This window comes from Perognathus longimembris, chromosome 5 (assembly GCF_023159225.1).
Source record: "Perognathus longimembris pacificus isolate PPM17 chromosome 5, ASM2315922v1, whole genome shotgun sequence".
Classification (NCBI taxonomy): domain Eukaryota; kingdom Metazoa; phylum Chordata; class Mammalia; order Rodentia; family Heteromyidae; genus Perognathus; species Perognathus longimembris.
Genome location: NC_063165.1, coordinates 27,448,617 through 27,471,764, shown reverse-complemented (window position 1 = coordinate 27,471,764; position 23,148 = coordinate 27,448,617). Strand labels below are relative to the sequence as shown.

The 23,148-nt window shown below is 33.2% G+C and overlaps 1 protein-coding gene across 2 annotated transcripts in view; it reads right to left on the bottom strand.

Moving 5' to 3' along the window:
- The window catches only part of Epha3 (EPH receptor A3), a 288,619-nt gene that overhangs the window by 195,352 nt on the left and 70,119 nt on the right, over positions 1–23,148 (bottom strand). For both annotated transcript variants that reach the window (XM_048346456.1, XM_048346457.1), the window contains exon 3: positions 11,113–11,773. In XM_048346456.1, coding sequence (XP_048202413.1) covers positions 11,113–11,773 — 661 coding nt within the window. The remainder of the gene's footprint in view (positions 1–11,112; positions 11,774–23,148) is intronic.

Sequence of the window (23,148 nt, the reverse complement as noted above, 5' to 3'; positions counted from 1 at the left end):
ACTAAAGGCCAGAGATACCCTGTGAAAATCTTTTTGTGTTGTAGTCTTGCCTAATTTTGTAGTGAAGAAAGAGGTAAAATGTCAATGAATTTGGAGTTCTGGCTTCCTTGCATAACCAACATCAATATGTTTTCTCAAAAATAGATATAAAATATCCAGTAAGTCTTTTGTAGATAAGTATAGAAGACATGCACTGCTATAAATCCAAATTTAAAAAATCTAGTAAGTCCTCAGTTTCAGCAAGAGCTTGCAAATTTTCACATTATGGTGACATGAAAAAGCATTAATAAACAAAACATATTAGCTTATTATTTATTTTATTTTATTAAATTTATTGGTTTCTGACAGACCAGAATTTCTGTTGATACTGTGACATGAAAAATCAATGAATGCTCTTAGAATTTTTCTGATGAAAGATCCTTAATAATATTTACATTATAAGACCTTTGTTGGAATAAATGATACATCATACTAATCACTAGATGCCTACTAGGCCACCAATAACTGGCAATTTAAATATATTTATGAGTTCATACTTGAGTCAAGATTCTTATAATTCAAGATGGAATAGATTATTATAAATTAGATTTTTAAATTGAAGAATAGAGCTAAAGGACCACATAAATGAAAGTAGAACATTTTCAGTGTCTTCATAAGACATATTGTGAAGGTGTATGTACATATGACTGTCTGATACAAACAGACATTAATTCTTTGCTATTTTTAAAAGAAAGATTACAATACTATGACAGTTCAATTAATCAATGCACTTATGAGTACAAACAAACCACTTGTGCAAGGAACACACGACTCTTGTCATCGGAGCCAAGAATATAGCTCCATTAAGGATGTCACAGGATACATTGAAGTGTGCTGAACATCATTCTCAGAAGGATCCTGGCAGTAGCATAGCTTTGACCTTTACCAGGCTCCTTCTGAACAGGCAGTGAGGTATCAGTGTTCTAACTTCTGCTAGCCTATGCCAAAATTAGGTAGAAATTAGTGTTTATACACAGGAATGTTTACCATTTCAAATCCTAATTTCTTCATTGATCAACTACAATTTGCATCAGTGGTTTAACTTCATCTAACCTCCACTTTGCACTTCTATCATATGTGGGTATGACATTCTCTACCTGGGTGGTGACTGGTGGAAAGTAAATGACATGTCTAGCTTAGTCTCATGCCAAAGGAATTAATGGTGATGAAAGAAAGAAAGAAAGAAAGAAAGAAAGAAAGAAAGAAAGAAAGAAAGAAAGAAAGAAAGAAAGAAAGAAAGAAAGAAAGAAGTTGCAGCTAATATGGAAGTGTTGTTCTAATTTTCAATGGGCTACTTCTAAACTAGAATATGGGAACTATGAATAAAAGGTTACTCATACAATAAAATCCTATGATATACTGCCATATGCTTTCCATGTTTGTATTATTAACATATCAGGACATGGGGGATTTAGCTCAGAGGAAGGCCCTGAGTTTTGTCCTTAGCTCTAGAAAAGTAAAATAAAATGCTATCATATTATAGTGAAAAAAGGAATCAGATTTGATTTCATGTAAATCTATCAGATTATCCTATCCAGAAAGTAAATTTAAAACCACTCTCTAAAACTTTTTGCATAAGGAAAACACTCCATCTCCAGATAACATTGATATCTCTTTTCCTATTCTCTTAAAATTTTCAGATCTTAAAGTAGTAAAATAACTAGGGTTCCTTATTGTTTTACATAGGTCTTCGCTAATAAATTTTTGCCAGTGTTTTCAAACATCTATTTGATGTGACAATTCTTGAAATCTTTATTATTTCTCCTAAAAAGTTAAAAAGCATGTTTAGAATCACTCTTCAAATGTTTATTAGATAACAGGTCTTCATATCACTTCAGAAGTTATATAAATTTCTAAGAAAATCCAGAAGAAAAACTTGGTGTACCATCTCATAAATGCAAGCCTTGTTCTATTTAGGCTACGCTTATATATAATTTGATTACTTATCCTTAATTATCCTTTTTTTGGAAATGTAAAGGTTTTGTTCCAGGTGAAAATAAAGGTGTTTCCAACTTGTCTCTATATAAGTTTGCCTGGATAATTCTTTCTGGTGCATTCTGTCATAGGCACTGGGGGACATGTAGCAACATCTCTGCCTCCTGAACATCAAATATTAGTAGCAACCTTCTCCTGCATTGGTGATTTCCAGAGCTGCTATCAGATATTGCTCTATCTCCCTTTGAGGCAAAATCCTTGTTTGATTGACTAAAAGAAGATAAATCCACATTTTGTTTAAGGATATTTCTCCTAAACTCTTATGAAATTTCTGAGATCAAGAGTTTGATAATTTTGGTTTGCTCGATGACACTTTTCCAGTGGATATATTATATAGGACTCATTCATAAATTTTCACTTGAGCTTAGCAGCACATCTTCTTGATTCTGTAAACAGTATTCTCCTTGTATGATTTGTACAGTTTTTTCTTTTGCTTCTTTTATTTCTTTTGTGGCAGAACTGATGTTTCAATTTAGGACCTCACACTCCTGTTGATTTGTTTTTGTTTGTTTGTTTGGATTTTTTGGGGGGCTGGTTATTTTGCTCAAGACTGATGCTTTACCACTTGAGTCACATGTCAACTGAACTTTTTGCTGGTTAATTGGAGACACCACTCCAATGGATATTTTTGCTAGGGCTAGCTTTGAACTACAATCCCCAGATCTCAGCCTACTGAGTAGTGAGGAGTACTGGCTTGAGCCAATAGGACCTATTATTGAACAGCATGATTGATCCCTGTAGAGGAAATTAATTTCATAACCCCTTTAGAATCCAAGGTGTTCAAGAGCAACTTCCTTCCAGTTCCTCACAATAACCCATTATATGCCACATCAGTTGACATACCTCAAAACATTCATGCATCATGATTAGAATATTAAACTATTATATCTTTAGTAAAGTAGCTTGAGGTATGTACTAAATGACTTTAAGTATTGTATATCCTGCCTCTCTTTTTCAGTAACTCCCAGGAAAGGAAAATGTTCCTTTCCAATCACTATTTTTATACTAAAATTTGTTTCTGAATTTCTCAAAACTTTACATATTACATCACACATATTCAGGAATGATATTCCCTCACATCAGAACATGGCTTTCTTTGCTGAAAATAAGTCTTCATATCAAAAGGCTGCAGCTGTTCTCAGTCACAGCATTTGCTTTTAACCTTTCAGTGCACTGCAACTGACCACTGCACATCCCATTCAGGAACATTTTGCATTCAGGATCTCACAGAATTTGAAGGTATTCTTATTCTTCAACTATTGGTACTATATTAAAAAAAAAATCTTGCAATGGTCTGTAATAGAAAAAAAAACACTTCCCTAAGGAGGGTATGGGTGTTTATTTTGGTGATTTGCCTTTGTGATCTTTGGTTCTCTTCTCAGAGAGGCACTCTGTGATTGGACATCCAAACTGTGATCGTATTTCTAAAGTGCAACCAAAAATTACACATTGCATAGAGTTAAATGAGTAGCAATAGTAATATGGGCAGAGTTTCTGTCTTTTTTTTTCCAGATTCTGTTCTAAAGAGAGGCATCCATAAGTGATTATAGAGTTATCTGCCAACAGGATGTTTTGTCCACATCCTGGCAGATGAGAAGCAACAGCAGAAGAGCATGTATGCAACTTTACTTGTCATCTGATTCTTTCCACATGGCTCTTACTTGAAGAACACTTTCATCAAACAATATCAAAACTTATGCTTCTCTTTACAATTGTCCCCTATTAAAGTTCAGTGCCAGCTGTCAAAGCTGTAATGTAAACCATTATTAACTCTTATAAGTTCTATCCTGGAACTAACAAGGGAATGTCAAAATTCTAAACACAGCCTGCACTAGAGGAGAAATCACAGGAAAGGAAGGTGGAAAACACTAAGTGAAACTTTGTCAACACAAGCAATTTTAGTGAAACTATTCACAACTCAGAACCTACATATCTCAAGAGGAAAAATAAAATATAGCATCATCCATTTATTTAGGGTTTTAGTTTATTTATGAAGGACAGAATCAAAAGACAAATAGGTTGGAAAAGTTGAGGAAATATCAATTCTTTCTGTTTAATTTTTAAATAGGGCTTATATTTCCTATATATATTGGAGTTTTGATGATATTTGAAAATTTGATATGAGAAGAAAGAGGTATAAGTTGGATACATAAAAATAATATGTGCATTACAAAATAATAAGAAAATTGTTTTTTATGTTGGAAATTAACTGTAAAACTCAGCAGGGGAGTTGGGGAAGAGGATAGTTGGGAGATAAAGGAGGGAGGAGGTAAAAAGTTTGAGAAGAAATATACTCATTACCTTGCATATGTAACTGTAACCTCTCTATCCATCACTTTGACAATAAAATTAAATTTAAAAAATTTTAAAACGAGAAGTTGTTTAACTTAGTGATAGGAAGCAAATTAGAAACAAAGAAGATGGTTCATATAATATGGCTTAAGTTAAATAAATGAAATTTCAGGACGTTCCTCCGCATTTAACTAAGTTTGATGTTGTTACCATGACAGATACTTAAACAATCTGACTGTCATTCATTAAGATAGCAAAAGAACTAAGATTTACATATTCCTCAAAACCAACATTACAATTTTCAATGGACATTGTACTTAGGTTGTTGTCATAGAAAATTCTAATCACTTTATAGGTAAATTTACATTTACATGGTATGTAGATTGTCCAGCCAAACAAAGTTCTGATCTACCACTGGAAATAAAACTGACAAGGTAAAAAGTGAAATATTTTAAGTAGTGTCACAGCTACTATTCCTTCTGTAACAGAAATGAGTTTCCCATTTTTTATTCTATTAGAGAACACTGTCCTGGGAAATGTAGTGAATATACTTAGAGTATATTCACGGATTTCCTACAGCCATTTTATAAGGGATATTTGAACTGCCTTCAGGAAAATACATTGTATTCTGTGTGTGGCAGGCAAGTGCTATGTGACTGAGTTACATCCTTAGCCCAGAAATGTTATTTAATTTGACCTTTAAAATCACTGCTAGGTTGGGATAAAATTAAGGGAAATAATTTAATTAAAAATAACTTAAATATCTCATTTTTTCTGTGAATTAATAATAAATCATATAAATTACCCTATACAAGGTAAAACAGTCTACACATTTTACTGAATTCCTGTGTTATTATAATTCTTTGTAAATATGTGAGTACCCTTTATAGTAGTATTTATGATTTTTAAGAGTGTTTATTGTGCTTAATTTCTGATCATTGAATTTAAGAGCTCATTGTGAGGTTTTTAAGTAGCTAGATATATCCATACTACTCCCTAAATTTATCCATGATCATATATTTCCTAAATATGTTTGCAGTTAAATTGTCTCTGAAAGTTGAAAATAATCTGGTCTGTAGCATCTACAGAAGAAAGAATTCACATTTCTTTTTAGTATTTTAACCTACAAATTTATGCTTTAAATTTACACTGTTGGCTTTGGTACAGACTGAAAAAAATACTATGATAGCTAAAGAAGTCATAAATCAAATATATTCCATTTATTTGCCTATCTTTTTCTATTTAAATAAGATGTTTAATGATAGTTTAGATTTTTATATTGGCATAATTTGATTAAGAATCTACAGAAATATCACATTCATGGAAGAATGTTTGTCACATATTTTATATAAGTTAGAATTTTTCCACTGAGGTATTATGTAGATGGTTGTAAATTATATATGTATACCTACTCAAACAACACAATTAGATACAGTAACTTACCCAATCAGAAACAACAGGTAAAGAGATGTTACCTTTATTTATTATTTTTATTGCATAATTCCTTTAAGACAATGCCATTTACACTATATTTTAATAAACCTATGGTACTACATAAATGCAGTGTAAAAAGAAACAGGTTTAATTGTTTGAAATGTGACATTTAAAAATTTGCACTCTTACATTTTGTTGCCTTTCCTAAACTTTAATCTCTTAAAATGTTTGCCTTTCTTGATATATAATATAAAATGTGCACCTATAAATATAGATTATTTACAGGAATCAATAGAAAAGATACATGATAAACAAATAAAAATAATGGAAAGGGTTAAACACCACATGGGAAAACTCAAGAGTGACTGATGGCAAGAGGGAAGAGAAAAGCTATCAATAACAGTAAATGTCACTTGTGATAAAGTAGACTGGAAATTAAATGAAACTAAATTTCAAGTCTTCCTCTTTTCTGTCTTTTAAGGTGTCAGAATTGTACTTTTGTGCATCCAAGGGAAGTCCTGTCTCTACCACTCAGCTACATGCCTTACCAAAATTAAAGAAAGAAAATATCTTTTGGAAAGAAAAGGCTATTATTCAAAAGAACAGGAGAATCAATATGTGGATAATAAAGACATATATAAACATATACACTATGGACATTTTCTCTTGTTCAAGATGTCTAAATGAAAAGCTAATATAAAACTATATAATATTTAAGTGACGAAACAAGGAAAGTAACCTTTTCAATGATGATGATGACCTAAAACCATGATATTCAAGAACGTTTAGGTAATACTAGTTATGCAATGCACTGGCTATTCTGAAAGCCATCAGTTTTGAGGAGGAAGCAATTTATGGAAGTTCAAAGTGTTTGAACACAAAATTGATAAGCAGCATTAAATACTTGGTAGTGACAAGAGCTTTTGCTAACCAGGACAATAAAATCAAAATAAATTTGAGGACAAACTCAGTGTAATATCAACTCAGTGTTCCAACAATTTATATAAATTTATGAGAAGACATAAAAGATTGCAGAAATCACAGATTTTATAGCTACTACAAAACTGTCATAGCACATCTGTTTAATTTAACATTTTAAAATTCATTTACATTATAACTTACAAGTGGCATATTTTCATTAAAAAAAAAAACCTCACTGATTTGATGAACCATGAATGTACAACTATTAAAAGGAAAGAGTGGTGTTGGGAGAGTTGTGGAAGATTGGTGGAAGGGATGACATTTATCAAGTTGTATTGAACTTACTAATTGACATATTGAATTGAAACAATTTGTACAATACTTAAAGATTTTTTATGAAGCAAAGTAGAAAAGGAGAACTATCATTTTAAAATCAAGAAATTCATTTTTATAATTCAAGGAAAAACTGGAGTGATAAATAATGTAAAGTTTATATTTCGATAAAATAATGCAAGATGAATCTATGCTGTGACTGTTTTGAGTTTAGGCAACAAGAATTTCAACGATCTCAATATTTCAAAAATCTACTGAATCACTTTTTTATTGTATATGTGAGTTTTATATCAATTTACTTTTATAATAAAGAAAATAAGATAAATTAATAAAATAGGAAACAATCTCATGCAAGATAAAGTATTGTTATTCCTTTCCTTCAACATTCCCTAATGGGAGTTTAAATGAATCTATTCTTTACTGGTTGCAACTATATGTAACATAATAATCAAATGTGTTCTTCTCAAATGAGAAAAAATTATTTGATTTTCTGAACAGACTCAGTGGATTTAAGATGGAAAACTAATCTAGGTTCTCCCAGTACTTACATCCTAAAAATGTGTAGATGACATAGAAATCTCATAGTAATTGATCATTTACTAAATTTGTAATGGAAAATCTACTGAATCTACTGTGTTCTAGTAATGTTGTTTCTGAAAAGCCAACAATGGCCTTTCTCCTCAGCAACATTTTTTTTTCCTTTATTGTCAAAGTGCAGTACAGAGAGGTTATAGATTCATATGTAAGACAGTGAGTACATTTCTTGTTCAACTTATTACCACCTCCCTCATTTCCCCCCTTCCTCGCTCCCCTTTTCCCTCTTCCCCATGACTTGTACAGTTGGTCCACACCAAATGGTTTTGTAAGTATTGCTTTTGGAATAGTTTGTCTTTTTATCCTTTGCTCTCGAATTTGATATTCTGTTTCCCTTCCATAGTTCTAATACCTGTATAAACAGTGTCCAGGGTACTCAGATGAGATACAGTGATAGCCGGGGTAAAACCACAGGGAGGGAATGCAAGAAAAACAAAACAAAACAAAGCAATCAATCGGTCAGACAGACAAGGAAAAAAAAAAAAGGTACAGTTTCACATGTTGCAAGTTACAACAGTGTTATAACACTTGTTTCCATAGCATGGAGTTCATTTCACTTAGCATCATCTTATGTCATCATATGGATGTAGCAATTGGGCTGTTTTGATCTTTTTCTATGAGTAGCCTAATCATGTACTAGCTATTCCCTATGAGGGACACCATAGGGTTTATGTTTCTTTGGGTCTGGATTGCTTCACTCAGGATGATTATTTCTGAGTCCTTACATTTCCTTACAAATAGGGTAGTATTATTCCTTCTGACAGAGGCATAGAATTCCAAATACAACAAATTAAAGACAGGCTGGAAGAGTGGGAGTGTACCAAACTGCAGAGCTTCTGCAGGGCAAAGGACATAGCTTGCAAGATAAACAGAAAGCCCACAGATTGGGAGAATATCTTTACAATGGACAAAGGCCTGATATCTAAAATATATGCAGAACTCAAAAAGTTAAATTCGTCAAAAAAAAAAAAATCAAAGAACCAACATCCCCCTCAACAAATGAGCTACAGACTTAAAAAGAGACTTTTCTGAAGAGGAAATGAGAATGGCCAAGAGACACATGAAAAAATGTTCTACATCACTGGCCATAAAAGAAATGCAAATCAAAATAACATTGAGATTCCACCTCACCACAGTAAGAATGTCCATTATCAGAAAATCTAATAATAACAAATGCCAAAGGAGAGGTGGCCAAAGGGAACACTACTGCATTGCTGGTGGGAATGCAATTTGGTTCAACCCCTCTGTAAAGCAGTGTGGCGGTTCCTAAGAAGGCTAAACATAAATTTCCTACGACCCAGCAGCCCTACTTTTGGACATCTACCCAAAAGATTACAAGCAATGCCACACTAAAGCCACCAGCACAGCTATGTTCATTGCAGCACAATTTGTCATTGCTAAAACATGGAACCAACCCTGATGTTCCTCAGTAGATGAGTGGATCAGGAAAATGTGGTTCATATCCTCAGCAACATTTATCAAAGAAAAAAATGGAAGGAAGTTATTCTAAATTCATTCAAATATGTAAACATTGTATAGCTTTTGCATACAGATGCAATAGGTGCTGAAACACTTCCTTAGAGGTTTATAGTTTTTTCTAGCTTTTTTGTCAAAACAAGCAAACATTCTAAAATAACCCTGCCTATGAAACTTGTGCTTTAAGATCTTCTGAATTGATATAGAGCAATAAAGAAAGTAATAATTGCTATGGAAAGTTAATAAGCGAAAAAATATAATTTCTTATAATAATCTAAAGGTCTACCTGCCTTTATGTATCTCATCAAACATGCTTTGCTATTCCGCTACTAATGTAAAAGAATAACCAATATATAACATTCCACAATGACTATGTAGACATAGTGAAAAGAACAACAGATTCTTAAGTGACATTGATAGGATATTTAGTATACAATGTCTAAACTAATTTTGCATGAACAGGAATATTTATAGTAACCTCTTGCCATCTCTCTCAAATGTAATTAATTGACTATATAAAAATCCATTAGCCAGCTAATTTCTTCTTTCCAGAGTGAGTTAACATAATTCATTAGTCGGGAATGAAAAGGGAAAAACATGATCACGTGGTTCCCTTGAAATTAATGAAAAATTTCCTCACAGTCTTACTTGTGGCCAGCAAGAGTACAAAATATTAATGATACAACAGATAAAAATAACTATGTAAACCCAGTGATCTATGATTGAATCCAAGTGGTAGAGTTGTTAGGTTTTTAAAGTCATGTTATAATTTTGAATTTTCAATATAATATTTTAAAAATAAATTTTTGATATCCTGTAAAAACTCAATCTATTGTTGACTATCCATCAAATTATTCAAGTTCCTAGATCATGACTTAAATAAGTCTTAAGCCCTACACAGCAAACTATAAGAGATTAACTTTCTTTCCCCTATTTGTTAAATATGAGATAATTTCCTTAAGTTGAAGACTTGTTAAAAGAATATCTGGTAAATAACATTAATCTCATGATTTATTTTAAAATCTTCACAATAAAAATTTCTTTCAATGAACTGGCAATATGCTTTTTACCTATGATAGACTATTTACTGGTATGCCTTCCATTAAAATTACTCATGTATCAATTTTTCTTTTTATAATGGATTTCTGAACTTTGGAAGTCTTATAGAATGCTTATACCTCTATTTTTCTCATGTGACTGATTATTTTGTACTACTTGATAGCAGGGAACATGGAATTAAATTTTGAGACTGTTTTGCAGACCTAGGATGCTTGTGTCACCCTTGCACATGTTGAAATTTTATTAGATATCCTATGGCTATACTAACTCCCTCCCCATTTCCTCAAATTATGTTTTGGCTAGTTTATCGTCAAACTTGCTTGAGCCTAGTGCTGTACCAGTTGAGTGACAGGTCCATTTCCATCATTTTGGTAGTCAAGGCTCATGGACTTTCCTACCTGGGCTGAAAACATCCCCAGTTCTCAGATCTGAGCTTCCTGAGGAGCTAAAATTAGAGGCCTGATTCAGGAGTATCCAGCCACCCTTTATTTTCTCTTAAGTGAATGATTTTCTTATTCATTAGATAGTTAAGTATCATTAAAGAACAGACCATATTTTATAGCAATTAAGCTTAAGCTACTTTAAGATACATGATCACAAATAGGGTCAATACATTAACCAATTTTCCATCTTAGATTAGCTGAATTCCAGATATATTTACCTTCTACTGAAAAGGGAGAGATTTCTTTTCTTTTGAGTTGTTACTCTCTTAAGACTCTCTTATGTCATTAAATAGAAGAAAAAAATAAAATACCACGCATGACACCTCTGTCAGATTCAAGCGCAAACTGCATGAACAAACACACTAGTATGTCTACAAGCTACAATAAACCAACAAAACAAGTGGGATGGATATAATCTATACACAGGTTGGTTAAAGCCAAATTTCTTTGCCAATTTTTTCCAGGTTGGTTTCATTTCTTTCTAGAAAGGGAGAACTAGAAAATATTTTTTTTTAAAGGCTCTTACCTTGACACATGAAACCTCTCTCTTCATATCCAGTATTGCAGGAGCACTTGCCAATGGGCACGAGCCATTCTCCTTCTGTGCTACAGTACATCCGGGGAGGATCTTCCTCCTTCGAGTTATTGACACAAGAACCTCTCACTTCCACCAGAGACTGGGAGTCCATGGGTACCGTGTCGGGAAACATCGCCAGATTCTTCACTGTAAATGGGCACTTTTTGAAGTACACCCTCACAGACACCAAGGCAACACAAGCACCAACATCTTGAAATGCTAGGTAAAATCCCTTCTTATTGACAGGGCCTACTTCTCTAATCTCAGTGTTGAGTTTAAGAATACGGTCCCCAAGATCCATCTGAGTAAAACTTTCATCAGCGGCAATGGTGTCAATCTTTGTAAACTGATGCTCTCGGAATTTAACCCCGTGATCCTCGTCAGATTCCATGTAGTACAAATTGAAAGTCTCCTTGCAAGTTCCCAAAACCAGTGGAATACTATTACAGTCCCGTAGAGTGAACTTTAGCTCCACATAAATCTTCTGAGCTGAGTTCCGGGGGACCCAGTTTGTCCTCAGCCAATTATTTTGACTGTGATCCATGACATTGCAAACCTGGTAAGTCCTGATGGGTGTGTAGTGCTCATCCACACCACTGATCTCTTCCCACTGAAGAATCAAAGCAAAGAAGATAGAATGAATGAGTTAAGCATGTGGAATAATAACGATTACCAGAATACAAAAGGCATCATAAGAATTACACAATAAATCAACAAGCACAACATTATTACTCAGCATAAAAGTCTGTATCATCCTTGTTTATAGTTTTGGTTATTTGCAGTGTTGTAGGAATTATTAGACACAAGGAAATACATAATGTTGGTGAACTTGCTTGGATTGCATTGCAATTTCTTGGCTCTGTGGAATAAACAGTCACTTTGTAAGTGATTATGCCTAGTCAACATTCCAACCCAAAACCTCAAGAGATCTGTTTCCAATAACATTATGCTATGGTTTGTTGCTTTTTTTTTGTACCTGTTTAAAAAGAAAAAAAATGCTGTCTAAATTTGATGTTTATTACTCTTCACCCAGTTTGGGATGGCTTATAATGAATTTGAATATATAGTAAAAAAGAAATCAACATAAATGATGTCGATACTATGTGTCTACATGCATGACATTTTCATAGATACTCCGGCATTCTATTAGGCCCACATTGGGTGATGGGCAGAGTTGAAATAAAACTAAAAATATACCTGATTTCTCCTCCAAAGTACTAACTTGAGAGTGATGCATATAAAACAGACAATATGGTGAATCAATCAATTCAACTTAGTTTTTTATTCATTTTGGACATCAGATGATAAAAGAAATTATATAAAAATACTTGAATTTGCTGTTATTTTTAAAATGGTTAAGATTACATGAATACCTTTTCTCATTACAGAAGAATACTTTGAAACTTTCAAGATGTTTTAGAGCTGTTAATATTTATCCCTACAGCAAACTTGGAGAAACTTTTAACTTCAGATCAATCATACTGTTTATGTGACTTATGAGAAATTACAGCTGTTTCCAACTGTCATCCTTATGTTTACTTTTTCTATATGCTTAATTTTGCCTACTGATTTAAAAATAGCATTTATTTTACCTCGATGTCTTTGAATTCAAATTTTTTGAAACTCTTCATTTCATATTAGAGTTAGATCAGATTAGATGACACATTATGTTTCACTTAGGTATATTCTGTGTTTGTATCAATGTGAATAATTTTGTTGTTTTCAGGAGTATAGAATACTTTGTCCTTTATTCCTTTGTTACTGTTTCTTTTCTTCTCCATGTCTTCCTCTGATTCTGCTGTTCTTAGGAATTTTTTTTTATCATCTATCCCTCACTAAATACCTGATAGGATCATAGAATACATACTAACACTTTTACACCATATACACTTAAGTTTTGACTTCATTTTTCTTCTATCTGACAAAGTACCACTTCTTAGAAAATGAAAGAAGGGAGATGTGGAAGAATCATTCATGATAGTAATTCTTAGCAATAAAACATGTGATTAAGACATAATATTGTATAGTTACAGAATAATAAGAAAATATTCATTTTGAGAGGCCTTGTATAAATATGCTGTGAAAATTTTCTCCACTAATTACTTTTAGCAGCTATAATATATTTTAATATGATTTAAATAAACAAGAAGCATTTAAAGCCTATTGGCATTATTTATCAGAATCAAAGGAATTCAAATCCATGTCACAAAACTAGACAAAATGTTAATTTATAAAATTAATTTTGGTAATCACAAGTAAAGGAACATGTTGCTTATTTGACTTTAAAATTTCATTAGGGAAAATAAGTCATCTACTTTAGGGTGTGTGAATTCACAAAACAATGTATGAAGTTCAACAGTGTCAGAAATTAATTTTAGAAACTTTTTCTCCTTCATTCACCTAACAAAGTTAGAAAACAAAACAAGTTAAAAGTACTACTTGCTTTAATGTTTATTAGAATATAGGATCACAAATAGGTGCTTATTTTCTTAAGTCAAAAATGGCTATAACCAAGGTCAGCCCTTAAAAAGGAACAGATTTGGAGTAGTTTGTACCAAGTGATGAATCTCCTATCCATTTATTTTGCTATCAGCATAACACTGCTAGACATTAAATAGAGTCCATTATGTGGAGAGATTCATAATTTGATGTAAAATATGATTTTAATTATGGTATTCTCATTGTAGAATTAACTTTGGCAAGCTTTCACAAGTCCTTGAAAACAGAAGTATAAATTGCAGGAAGACAATGCAAACAACACCAGCTTGCTTTGCACATAAAAGATTACACAGAGCAATTATCACTTCATTAATTTGTAATGGAAACCAAATTGCCTGTAAGTGATGGTGGTTTGCCATCACTGGCCACTTGCAAGCAGCGTTTCTAAAGCTAGCATTTAGAGGACTCGAGACAGAAATAAAATGCCTAAAAGAGCATTTTTGATAGTAGCAGCAACAAAAAACCATTAACTAAATAGTTGGTATAACCATATGCCTTATAAATTTGAAAAATGCTCAGATTTACTTCCTACTCGCAGAACTAATGTGTAATGCTCATAAATTATTCGAGATATTGTATTGTTACAGTGATTGTCCTAAAGTAGACTTGGGACAAGGAAGTAGTGATATATATATGGTATTTAATAGGATTTGTCAGTATGGAGCATCTTAATCTTCATTTCCTCAACACTTCCTAAAGAAGTCTCGAGAAGGATGTCACACTACCTTCAGCAGATTGATGACTTCAAGAAAATTGTAAATTGTGCTGTTTTGGGTTTGCTAAAATATCAACAATTCTGAGATTTAGCCCGGTTTCTATTTCTTAATCAAAGCTTTTATTATTATCACTGAGGCCACATCTGAGTCCTTTCTTTTCTTGATCCAAATTACTACAACTATAAAAAAATTTATGTACCTAGATTTCTCCCTAGACAATCCATACCAAAATTTAGACCCAGTGGCATAATCCTTATTAAGAGGAGTGGAAAATAGAGATTCTCTGTCAATATTTTTCTAGGAAGCAGATTCCCTTTTACTAGAATAAAATATGTACTTTTGAGAAAGAAATAATTTTAGGTGATTTTAGGTGATTCTTTTAGATTACAATTTATAGTGATTATTTATTTTGTTATTGATAGTAGTGGTTTTATGAATAATATTTATCTCATTGTTAATGGGATAAATACAAAAATAAAGCTCATAATTTCTTTATGCTGAAGGGAAGCAATATTAAATGCATAGTCTAATGTGAATGAAAAATATCAAGAAGGTGAAAAAAATTACTTCCTGACTTACTTTGTAAAGACAAAACCATTTTCTAAGAAACTTGCAGATGGCAACAAATGGAAATATCACCAATAATATTCTTACATTAGTTTTATACTCCAATGATCAATAAGGAACCCTTAATTTGATTAACTTTCCATCTAATGATTATGATATTAAGGTGATTTCTGTTATTCTTTCTCAATCATGTTTCCTATTCCCTTTTTTTTTTTTTTTTTTTGCACTCTCTCACGTGAGTGTTCATCCTAGGAATATCTGAGTGTTTACCATGATGGAACTGCTCAGGTATGAACATGCAGGATCAGCATTGTGGTTTAAGTGGTGGCAGCACAGGGTCTAGTGGTTCTAGTTTAAATTTCAGTACTGTAAAAATTATTTGAAATGTGAAGATTGATGATTCTGTTTTATTTCTTTATTTTAATTTTTATTGTCAAGGTGATATACAGAGGAGTTTTAGTTACATAAGTAAGGTAGTGAGCACATTTTTTGTCAAACTTGTTAACTCGTCCCTTATTTTCTCGCACCCTCCCTCATCCCCAAATGGATAATCTTTTATAGTGTGAATGACACTGTTAAACTTCAGACACAGGCATGTCCACAAACATTGTTTTGTCTCTATTTACTCATAGTTTTCTAATCTCAAATTCTGTTATACATTATGAATACACACACACACAAGAAAACAATATTTTTAACAATAAATTACAAGAGTTTGAAGAATGTAAAACATGAGACAAATGAGTAATATATTTATTAAATGTTTTTCTTTGTAAGTTTTTTTTTTTTTTTTTTTTTTTTTTTTTTTTTTTTGGCCAGTCCTGGGCCTTGGACTCAGGGCCTGAGCACTGTCCCTGGCTTCTTCCCGCTCAAAGCTAGCACTCTGCCACTTGAGCCACAGCGCCGCTTCTGGCCGTTTTCTGTATATGTGGTGCTGGGGAATCGAACCTAGGGCCTCGTGTATCTGAGGCAGGCACTCTTGCCACTAGGCTATATCCCCAGCCCCTCTTTGTAAGTTTTGTATGTGAACATTGAAAGAGTCCTGTGTTGTAGAAGTCGCAGCTCCACTAGACTACTGCGTTAGGGATGCTGTCATGACTCTGCTTTCTAATTCTGTTTGGCCATATGCTCAATTTCTCTACTAGTACTATATATGATTCTTTGCTTTCAGGAAACCTTGGAATAATCCTGCTTAATGGATCACTACCTATATTTAAAAACAATTAATTTAATTGTCAAGGTGATGTATAGAGCAGTTGCAGTTACATACACAAGGTACTGAGTTCATTTCTTGTGGAACATTGCTACCTTCTCCCTCATTTTTCTACTACCCTTCCTCCCATCTGTTGCCTGCCCCACCAAGTTGCACAGTTCATTTCCAACATATTGTCCTGTGAGTTTGCCGTTGCATTGGTTCCCACTTTGTCCTTGGTCTCACCATGTTATTGTTCCCCTTCCCTTCCCTAATTCAGATAAACATATATACTGTATACCTACATTTTTTTTTGCTTTATTCTGTCTAGGTGATTCTAAGAAACCATTAGGGTTTCTGTTCACTATTTGACCACTTGAGTTGTTTTTTTGTTTTGTTTTGTTTTGTTTTTTACCAGTCCTGGGCCTTGGACTCAGGGCCTGAGCACTGTCCTGGCTTCTTTTTGCTCAAGGCTAGCACTCTGCCACTTGAGCCGCAGCGCCACTTCTGGCCATTTTCTATATATGTGGTGCTGGGGAATTGAACCCAGGGCTTCATGTATACTAGGCATTTAATCATAGCATTTCATTTATAACTGGGGTAAATACAAAATATGCATATGTAAAATGTAAACATTAAAAACTATGTTAGGTGTGTTACTTTCAACAACATATTCATACAAATATGACTAAAACACACCTGCTTTTGGATATGTTACTCATTTTATAGTTTGCTGAAGTTTCATATTTGATATTCTGTGGATGTGTGTCTATCTATAATATATAAAAATCTAGGTTAGAAAATGGGCAACAAAATTGTAAGTAAAATATAAAATGTGGAGGGTGTTTGTTTGGAACTTGGGTTTGAATTCAAGACTTAGCTTGTGTTTATTATTCAAGGCTAACATTCTACAACCTGAACTACATCTCTCCAACTTTTTTTTTTTTTTTTTTTTTTTTTTTTTTTTTTTTTTTTTTTTTTTGCAGTTAAAAGTAAGAGTCTCACTCACTTTACTGTCTGGGTTAGCTTCAAACCATCATCCTTAGTTCTCAACCTCCTGAGTAGCTAGTAATTCAGGGGTGAGCCTCTGGAGTTCTCTGATTTGATTTTTTGTTTGTTTTGGTGTTTGCCCTGGAGCTTAAACTTCAGATCTGGTGATTCTTCTTGTGTTTTGTGCTTAAATCTTGTGCTCTATCACTTGAACTACAGCTCCATTGAGTCTTACACATTTCCTGCCTGGCTTTGCTAAGAGGTAATTTGCTAAGAGATCCTTGTATTTCAGCCTCCTTAATAGCTTAGGATTCCAGGCATGCAACAACAGTCCTACTTTTTTTTCCCCCAAAATTGATTCTGAATGCATAGAATTATTGTCATATGAAGATGATATGCTTTATATTTGAATCAAAGCAAAAACATATTTGGATGTGGATTGTCACTGGAAGAAAAATGAATATCCTAAAAAGGCACTAAGGAAGAAAAAAAGTGTGATAGCTAGAACTAACACAAGTGGGAATATGGGAGTATATTCAGAGAGAAAATAGGTATGACCAGATGAGCAAGGATAGACTTTTTCACTAACTCAGTTCCAGATGAAAGATAGGGTACTAGAGGTGGAAGTTGAGCAATTAGAATATCTTTGCATTCTGGGGTAATTTTGGAAATACTGAATGAAGTCTCTATTTCCTACTCTGAGAAAGTGATAATGAGGCAGATAGCACTGCAGGGGGAGATGGCAATATAGAAACGAGAATAGCTTTAGAAAAAAATATTGCAAGTAAATCCAGCATAATTATCAGGAAAATAACCTTTATTGATTCAATACCCACACAATATTTCCCACAATTATTCTGTTTATTTTAGGAAATCATGTTGTGTGTATATACATATATGTGCAGAAAGTAACACAGCTTATTACAATTTTTAAAAACATTTCAGAAAAAATATATTCATTCTTAAAGGCACAATGCCAATAAAAAACAAAAAGATAATAACATGTAAAGGTAAGTAAGCTGATTTCCTTAATATTTCTATTTTAAATACTGTCCTGATTTCACTCTTTAAATACCCTTTCAAGACTCTTCATAAGATATGTCTACAAATGTGACAAGTGCATAGTGATATTCATTATCAAAATAAATAGGATACTTACTAATAAGGAATATAAAATCTACTACTTATATACATTATTGTTTTAGATTAGTCATGTAAATTGTTTTTTTATTATTTTTTTCTAGTTTGAATCAGCTTCACCTCCCAAATATGTGTGCTGAAAAACAATTTAGCAGCCTATAGCGGTTTACTAATCTAAATGATGAAGCAAATAGTGAACAACTGTAATAAACCAGGTGAAAAGTATGCTTAGAGTTACATTTTTCATCAAACTTAAATCCACAAATAACTTTGTATAGTTATATCTGAGACAACGATTTGGACTAAATGATGGTCAGACCTCATGTAACTTACATGAAAAGAAAAAAGAGGGAAGTTAAATTTATAGAAAATGTGCTACTAAACTTAGAAGACAGATTATTAGAATTGAGGTGAATAACTTTGTCAAGATAATTTGAAAGCCTAGGACATGTCATGATAGTATAGGGGAAAATCACATTTTTAAATGATGTAAATTAAAGCTCTACCCCAAGAAAAACTAATTCCTAGTTTCCTAAGTGTACAGCTAGTATAAACTCTCAAATATAAAATTTGTCCTCAGAGGATCATATCTAGACTCAACATTGTCAATTTTTTATTTGGATGTAAGTGATGACAATATCAAAGAATGGACAGGAAATGTTTAATTTGAAGTAAAATTTAACAAGTACTCAGTTTAAAATGTTTAGATTGAAGCTTTTATTTGTAATATAATGAATATATGAAGTTTGTGTGTTTAAAATATTATTCTTAAAAGTACAATCATAAAGATTACCATTATGTAAAAACTACTTCATCAAAGATAAAAGTCAAAATATTTAAAAGTATATAGTAATTTATTATTTACTCCATTCAAGTTACAAAGGAAAAATAACATTGTTAACCTTATTCAGATTTTTTTTTCACTCTGTCTTCTCTCAGTGATAGAGCTCTCTACAAAAATAAATTTCCCTCAAATATTAGGGAGCGGGACAATGAGACTATCATGTTTCTAATTCTTGGAAATATCTTCAAGGTGAAATTGCCCAATAAAGTGTTCATTTTAGAATTCAACATAACTGCTTGAAAATAATGGGAGAAAATTCCATGCACACTGGCTTAACTTGTCTAGACTGAAAACTGCTAAGACGGACATTCACAGAATTATTACAAATGGCCAACTACTTAGAAATTAATGCATGGCAATGACAAAAGTACATTTCATATCAGCTGTGAGATTCATGCAATTTCCTGCTATGATAATGGGTCACAGCCAAAGTAATTCATAGCAATTTACAATATACCTGTGAAGCACTCACATCGACGGAAGTGGAATTAACTCCTGTCACCATGCAACATAAGCTAAGTTTTACAGATCTCAGAGAGCAAGTTCACATTTTAACAAAATGAGTGTGATTCTTAAGAACATTTCTTTGAAATATAAGCTCCTTTACAGCACACTTTGTAAAACTACAGACTTCTTTAGCTGCTCCTTTTTCTACAAAGGTACCATTTTAAATTATTTATCTACTGAATGTCCAAGAAACTCTGAACCTAGGGGCTTAATTTCTAAAGATATTATTGACCCTAGGTTTGAAACTTAGATCTGGTACCCAATAGTTTGGAAAATTAAAAGACTACAATTTAATTTCGAGGTCTTTGATCCATTTGGAATTGATTTTGGTGCAGGGTGATATATAAGGATCTACTTTTAGTTTGTTGCATGTGTTGAGCCAGTTTTGCCAGCAGCATTTGTTAAAGAGGCTATCTTTCATCCAGACTATTGTTTTAGCTCCTTTATCAAAGATTAAGTAGGCATAGTTCTGTGGGTTCGATTTTCAGTCTTCAATTCTGTTCCATTGGTCTTCAGACCTGTTCCAGTGCCAATACCAAGCTGTTTTTGTTACTATAGTTTTATAATACAGCTTGAAGTTGGGTATTGTAATTCCTCCAGCACTGTTCTTTCTGCTTAGGATTGTTTTTGCTATTCTGGGTCTTTTATTGTTCCATATGAATTTTTGGATTGCTTCTTCTTTTCATTAAAAAATGGTGTTGGGATATTAATGGGTATTGCATTGAATTTGTAGATAGCCTTTGGCAATATTGCCATTTTGACTATATTAATCCTCCCAATCCAGGAGCATGGGAGGTTTTTCCATTTCCATAGTTCTGCCTTAATTTCGTTTTTCATGTTTTTAAAGTTCTCATCATAGAGGTCTTTCACGTTCTTGGTTAAGGTAATTCCTAGGTATTTTATGTTTTTTGAGACTATTGCAAAAGGAATTGCTTTCCTGATTTTAGCCTCGATCTTCAGGTCATTAGCATATAGAAAGGCCTTTGACTTTTGAGGATTTATTTTATATCCTGTAACTTTGCCAAATTAAAACAGATACCCTGAAAACACTAAAAGAAGGAGTAGGAGATACACTTGGGCTCCTTGGCACAGGACGGGTCTTCCTTAACGAAGACCCAGAAATGCTACAAATCAAAGAAAGGATCGATAAATGGGACTGCATCAAACTGCAGAGCTTCTGCAGCGCAAAGCACATCGCAAGATAAACAGCAAGCCCAAAGTTTGGGAAAAGATCTTTACCAGCCATACAATGAACAAATGCCTCATATCTAAAATATATGCAGAACTAAAAAAATAAAATTCCTCCAAAACAGAACCGCAAAGAACCAGGAGCCCCCTCAACAAGTGGGCTAAAGACTTAAAAAGAGACTTCTCTGATGAGGAAATGAGAATGGCCAAGAGACATATGAAAAAGTGCTCTACAACACTGGCTATAAAAGAAATACAAATCAAAACAACATTGAGATTCCATCTCACCCTAGTAAGAATGTCCTATATCAAGAAAACTAACAATAATAAGTTTTGGAAGGGATGTAGCCAAAAGGGAACCCTACTTCATTGTTGGTGGGAATGTAAACAGGTTCAGCCACTCTGGAAAGCAGGATGGAGATTCCTCAAAAGACTAAACATAGAGCTCCCCTATGACCCAGCAGCCCCACTTTTGGGCATCTACCCAAAAGACCACAAACAAGAACACACTAAAGCCACCAGCACAACAATGTTCATCGCAGTACAATTTGTCATAGCTAAAATAAGGAACCAACCCAGATTCCCCTGAGTAGACAATTGGAAAATGTGGTACATATACACAATGGGATTTTATGCCTCTGTCAGAAAGAATGACATTGCCCCGTTCATAAGGAAATGGAAGGACTTGGAAAAAAATTATACTAAGTGAAGTGAGCCAGACCCAAAGAAACATGGACTCTATGGTGTCCTTTATAGGGAATAATTAGCACAGGTTTAGGCTAGTCACAGCAGGGGATCACAAGAGCCTAATAGCTATCCCCTAATGAATGTATAAGATAATTCTAAGTGAAATGAACTCCATGTTATGGAAACGACTCTTATATCACTGTTTTAATTACTTTCAACATGGCATGAGAAACCGTAGCTTCTATTGTTGATGATCCTTTTGTATCCCCTTCCTGTGGCTGTACCCGCACTATCACAGTATCTTTGAGTACATTGGAAACTATATATACTGGTAATAGAACTAGGGAAGTGAAAGGGAATACCAAAATTGAGATGTACAGGATAAAAAGACAAACGACTACAAAAGCAACACTTGAAAAACTGTTTAGTGTAAATAAACTGAACAATTCATGGGGGCCAAAGGGAAAGGGGGAGGGAGAAGGGGGGAATGAGGGAGGAGGTAACAAACAGTACAAGAAATGTATCCAATGCCTAACCTATGATACTGTAACCTCTCTGTACATCACTCTGATAATAAATAAGAGAAAAAGACTACAGTTTAATTTACTTATCTGTTAAATGGTAAACAAACTATTCAATACTTTCTAGACATGTGTATGAGAAAGTATATTGACTTCTTAAAGTGGATTATAACTGTATATCATAGGTCAAAAAGTAAATAAACACTACTTTTATTGTGTTGATCAGAGACATCATTGAAACACACTGGATTAATTTGTATTTTACAGGATATATCTCTTTTTTAAAAAAAATGTATTGTCAAACTGATGTACTAAGAGTTTACAGTTTCATACGTTAGGCTTTGGATACATTTCGTGTAGAGGCTCTTTAAATTTATCTAAGGCTACTACAATTTATGACAAGTATAAATTTATCTTAGTTCTGTATTATTGTTTAAGACTTTAGTAAGCATAGTGAAAGATGCAAGTCATCTGAATATTGGCTGCAGTACATTTGCATTCGATATTTGTCTATCTTTTCCTATTTAGAGTAAAGTTATTCTTTTAAATTAAGTGGAAGTTTTGGCAAAAGATGATTCACCTAATGTTGAAATTTAAATGAAAATCTGAAATAATGGGGACAGTGGATGGATGCCTTGGAAGTACTTTGATAAAGAATATGGCTACATTAGGAAGTAACAATCAAAGCAGACAAGAGAGACAAGATAAAGGGTATGGCTGGAGAGAAAAAGGAGGGGAAGCATAGGAGGAAGTTGTGTTGAGTGTTGAGATCTGAGCAGAGGATTGAGTGGATTTTTTCATAGCATCCGTGGGGGGTGTTCTAATATAAATATAGAAAATTGGAGGATTGGAGTATGATTCTGTATGTGTTTCCAAACATAATTGAGAACTTTGCTTTTAATTACTCTAGTACCGAAAAAAAAAAAAAAAAAAAAAAGAAGAAAGCTCTGGACTAGACTAAGTGCACTGAGGAGATATTGTAGGAGGAATGAACTTGTGGGCTTTTGGGGGGTTTTATGTTTGTTTGTTTTGTTTTGTGTTTTTGTTCTTTATTGTCATCCAGCCCCCAGGACAGTGCCCCATAATCACTGGATGAAGAAACAGATTAACTTTTGAAATATATTCAAGAGTAGA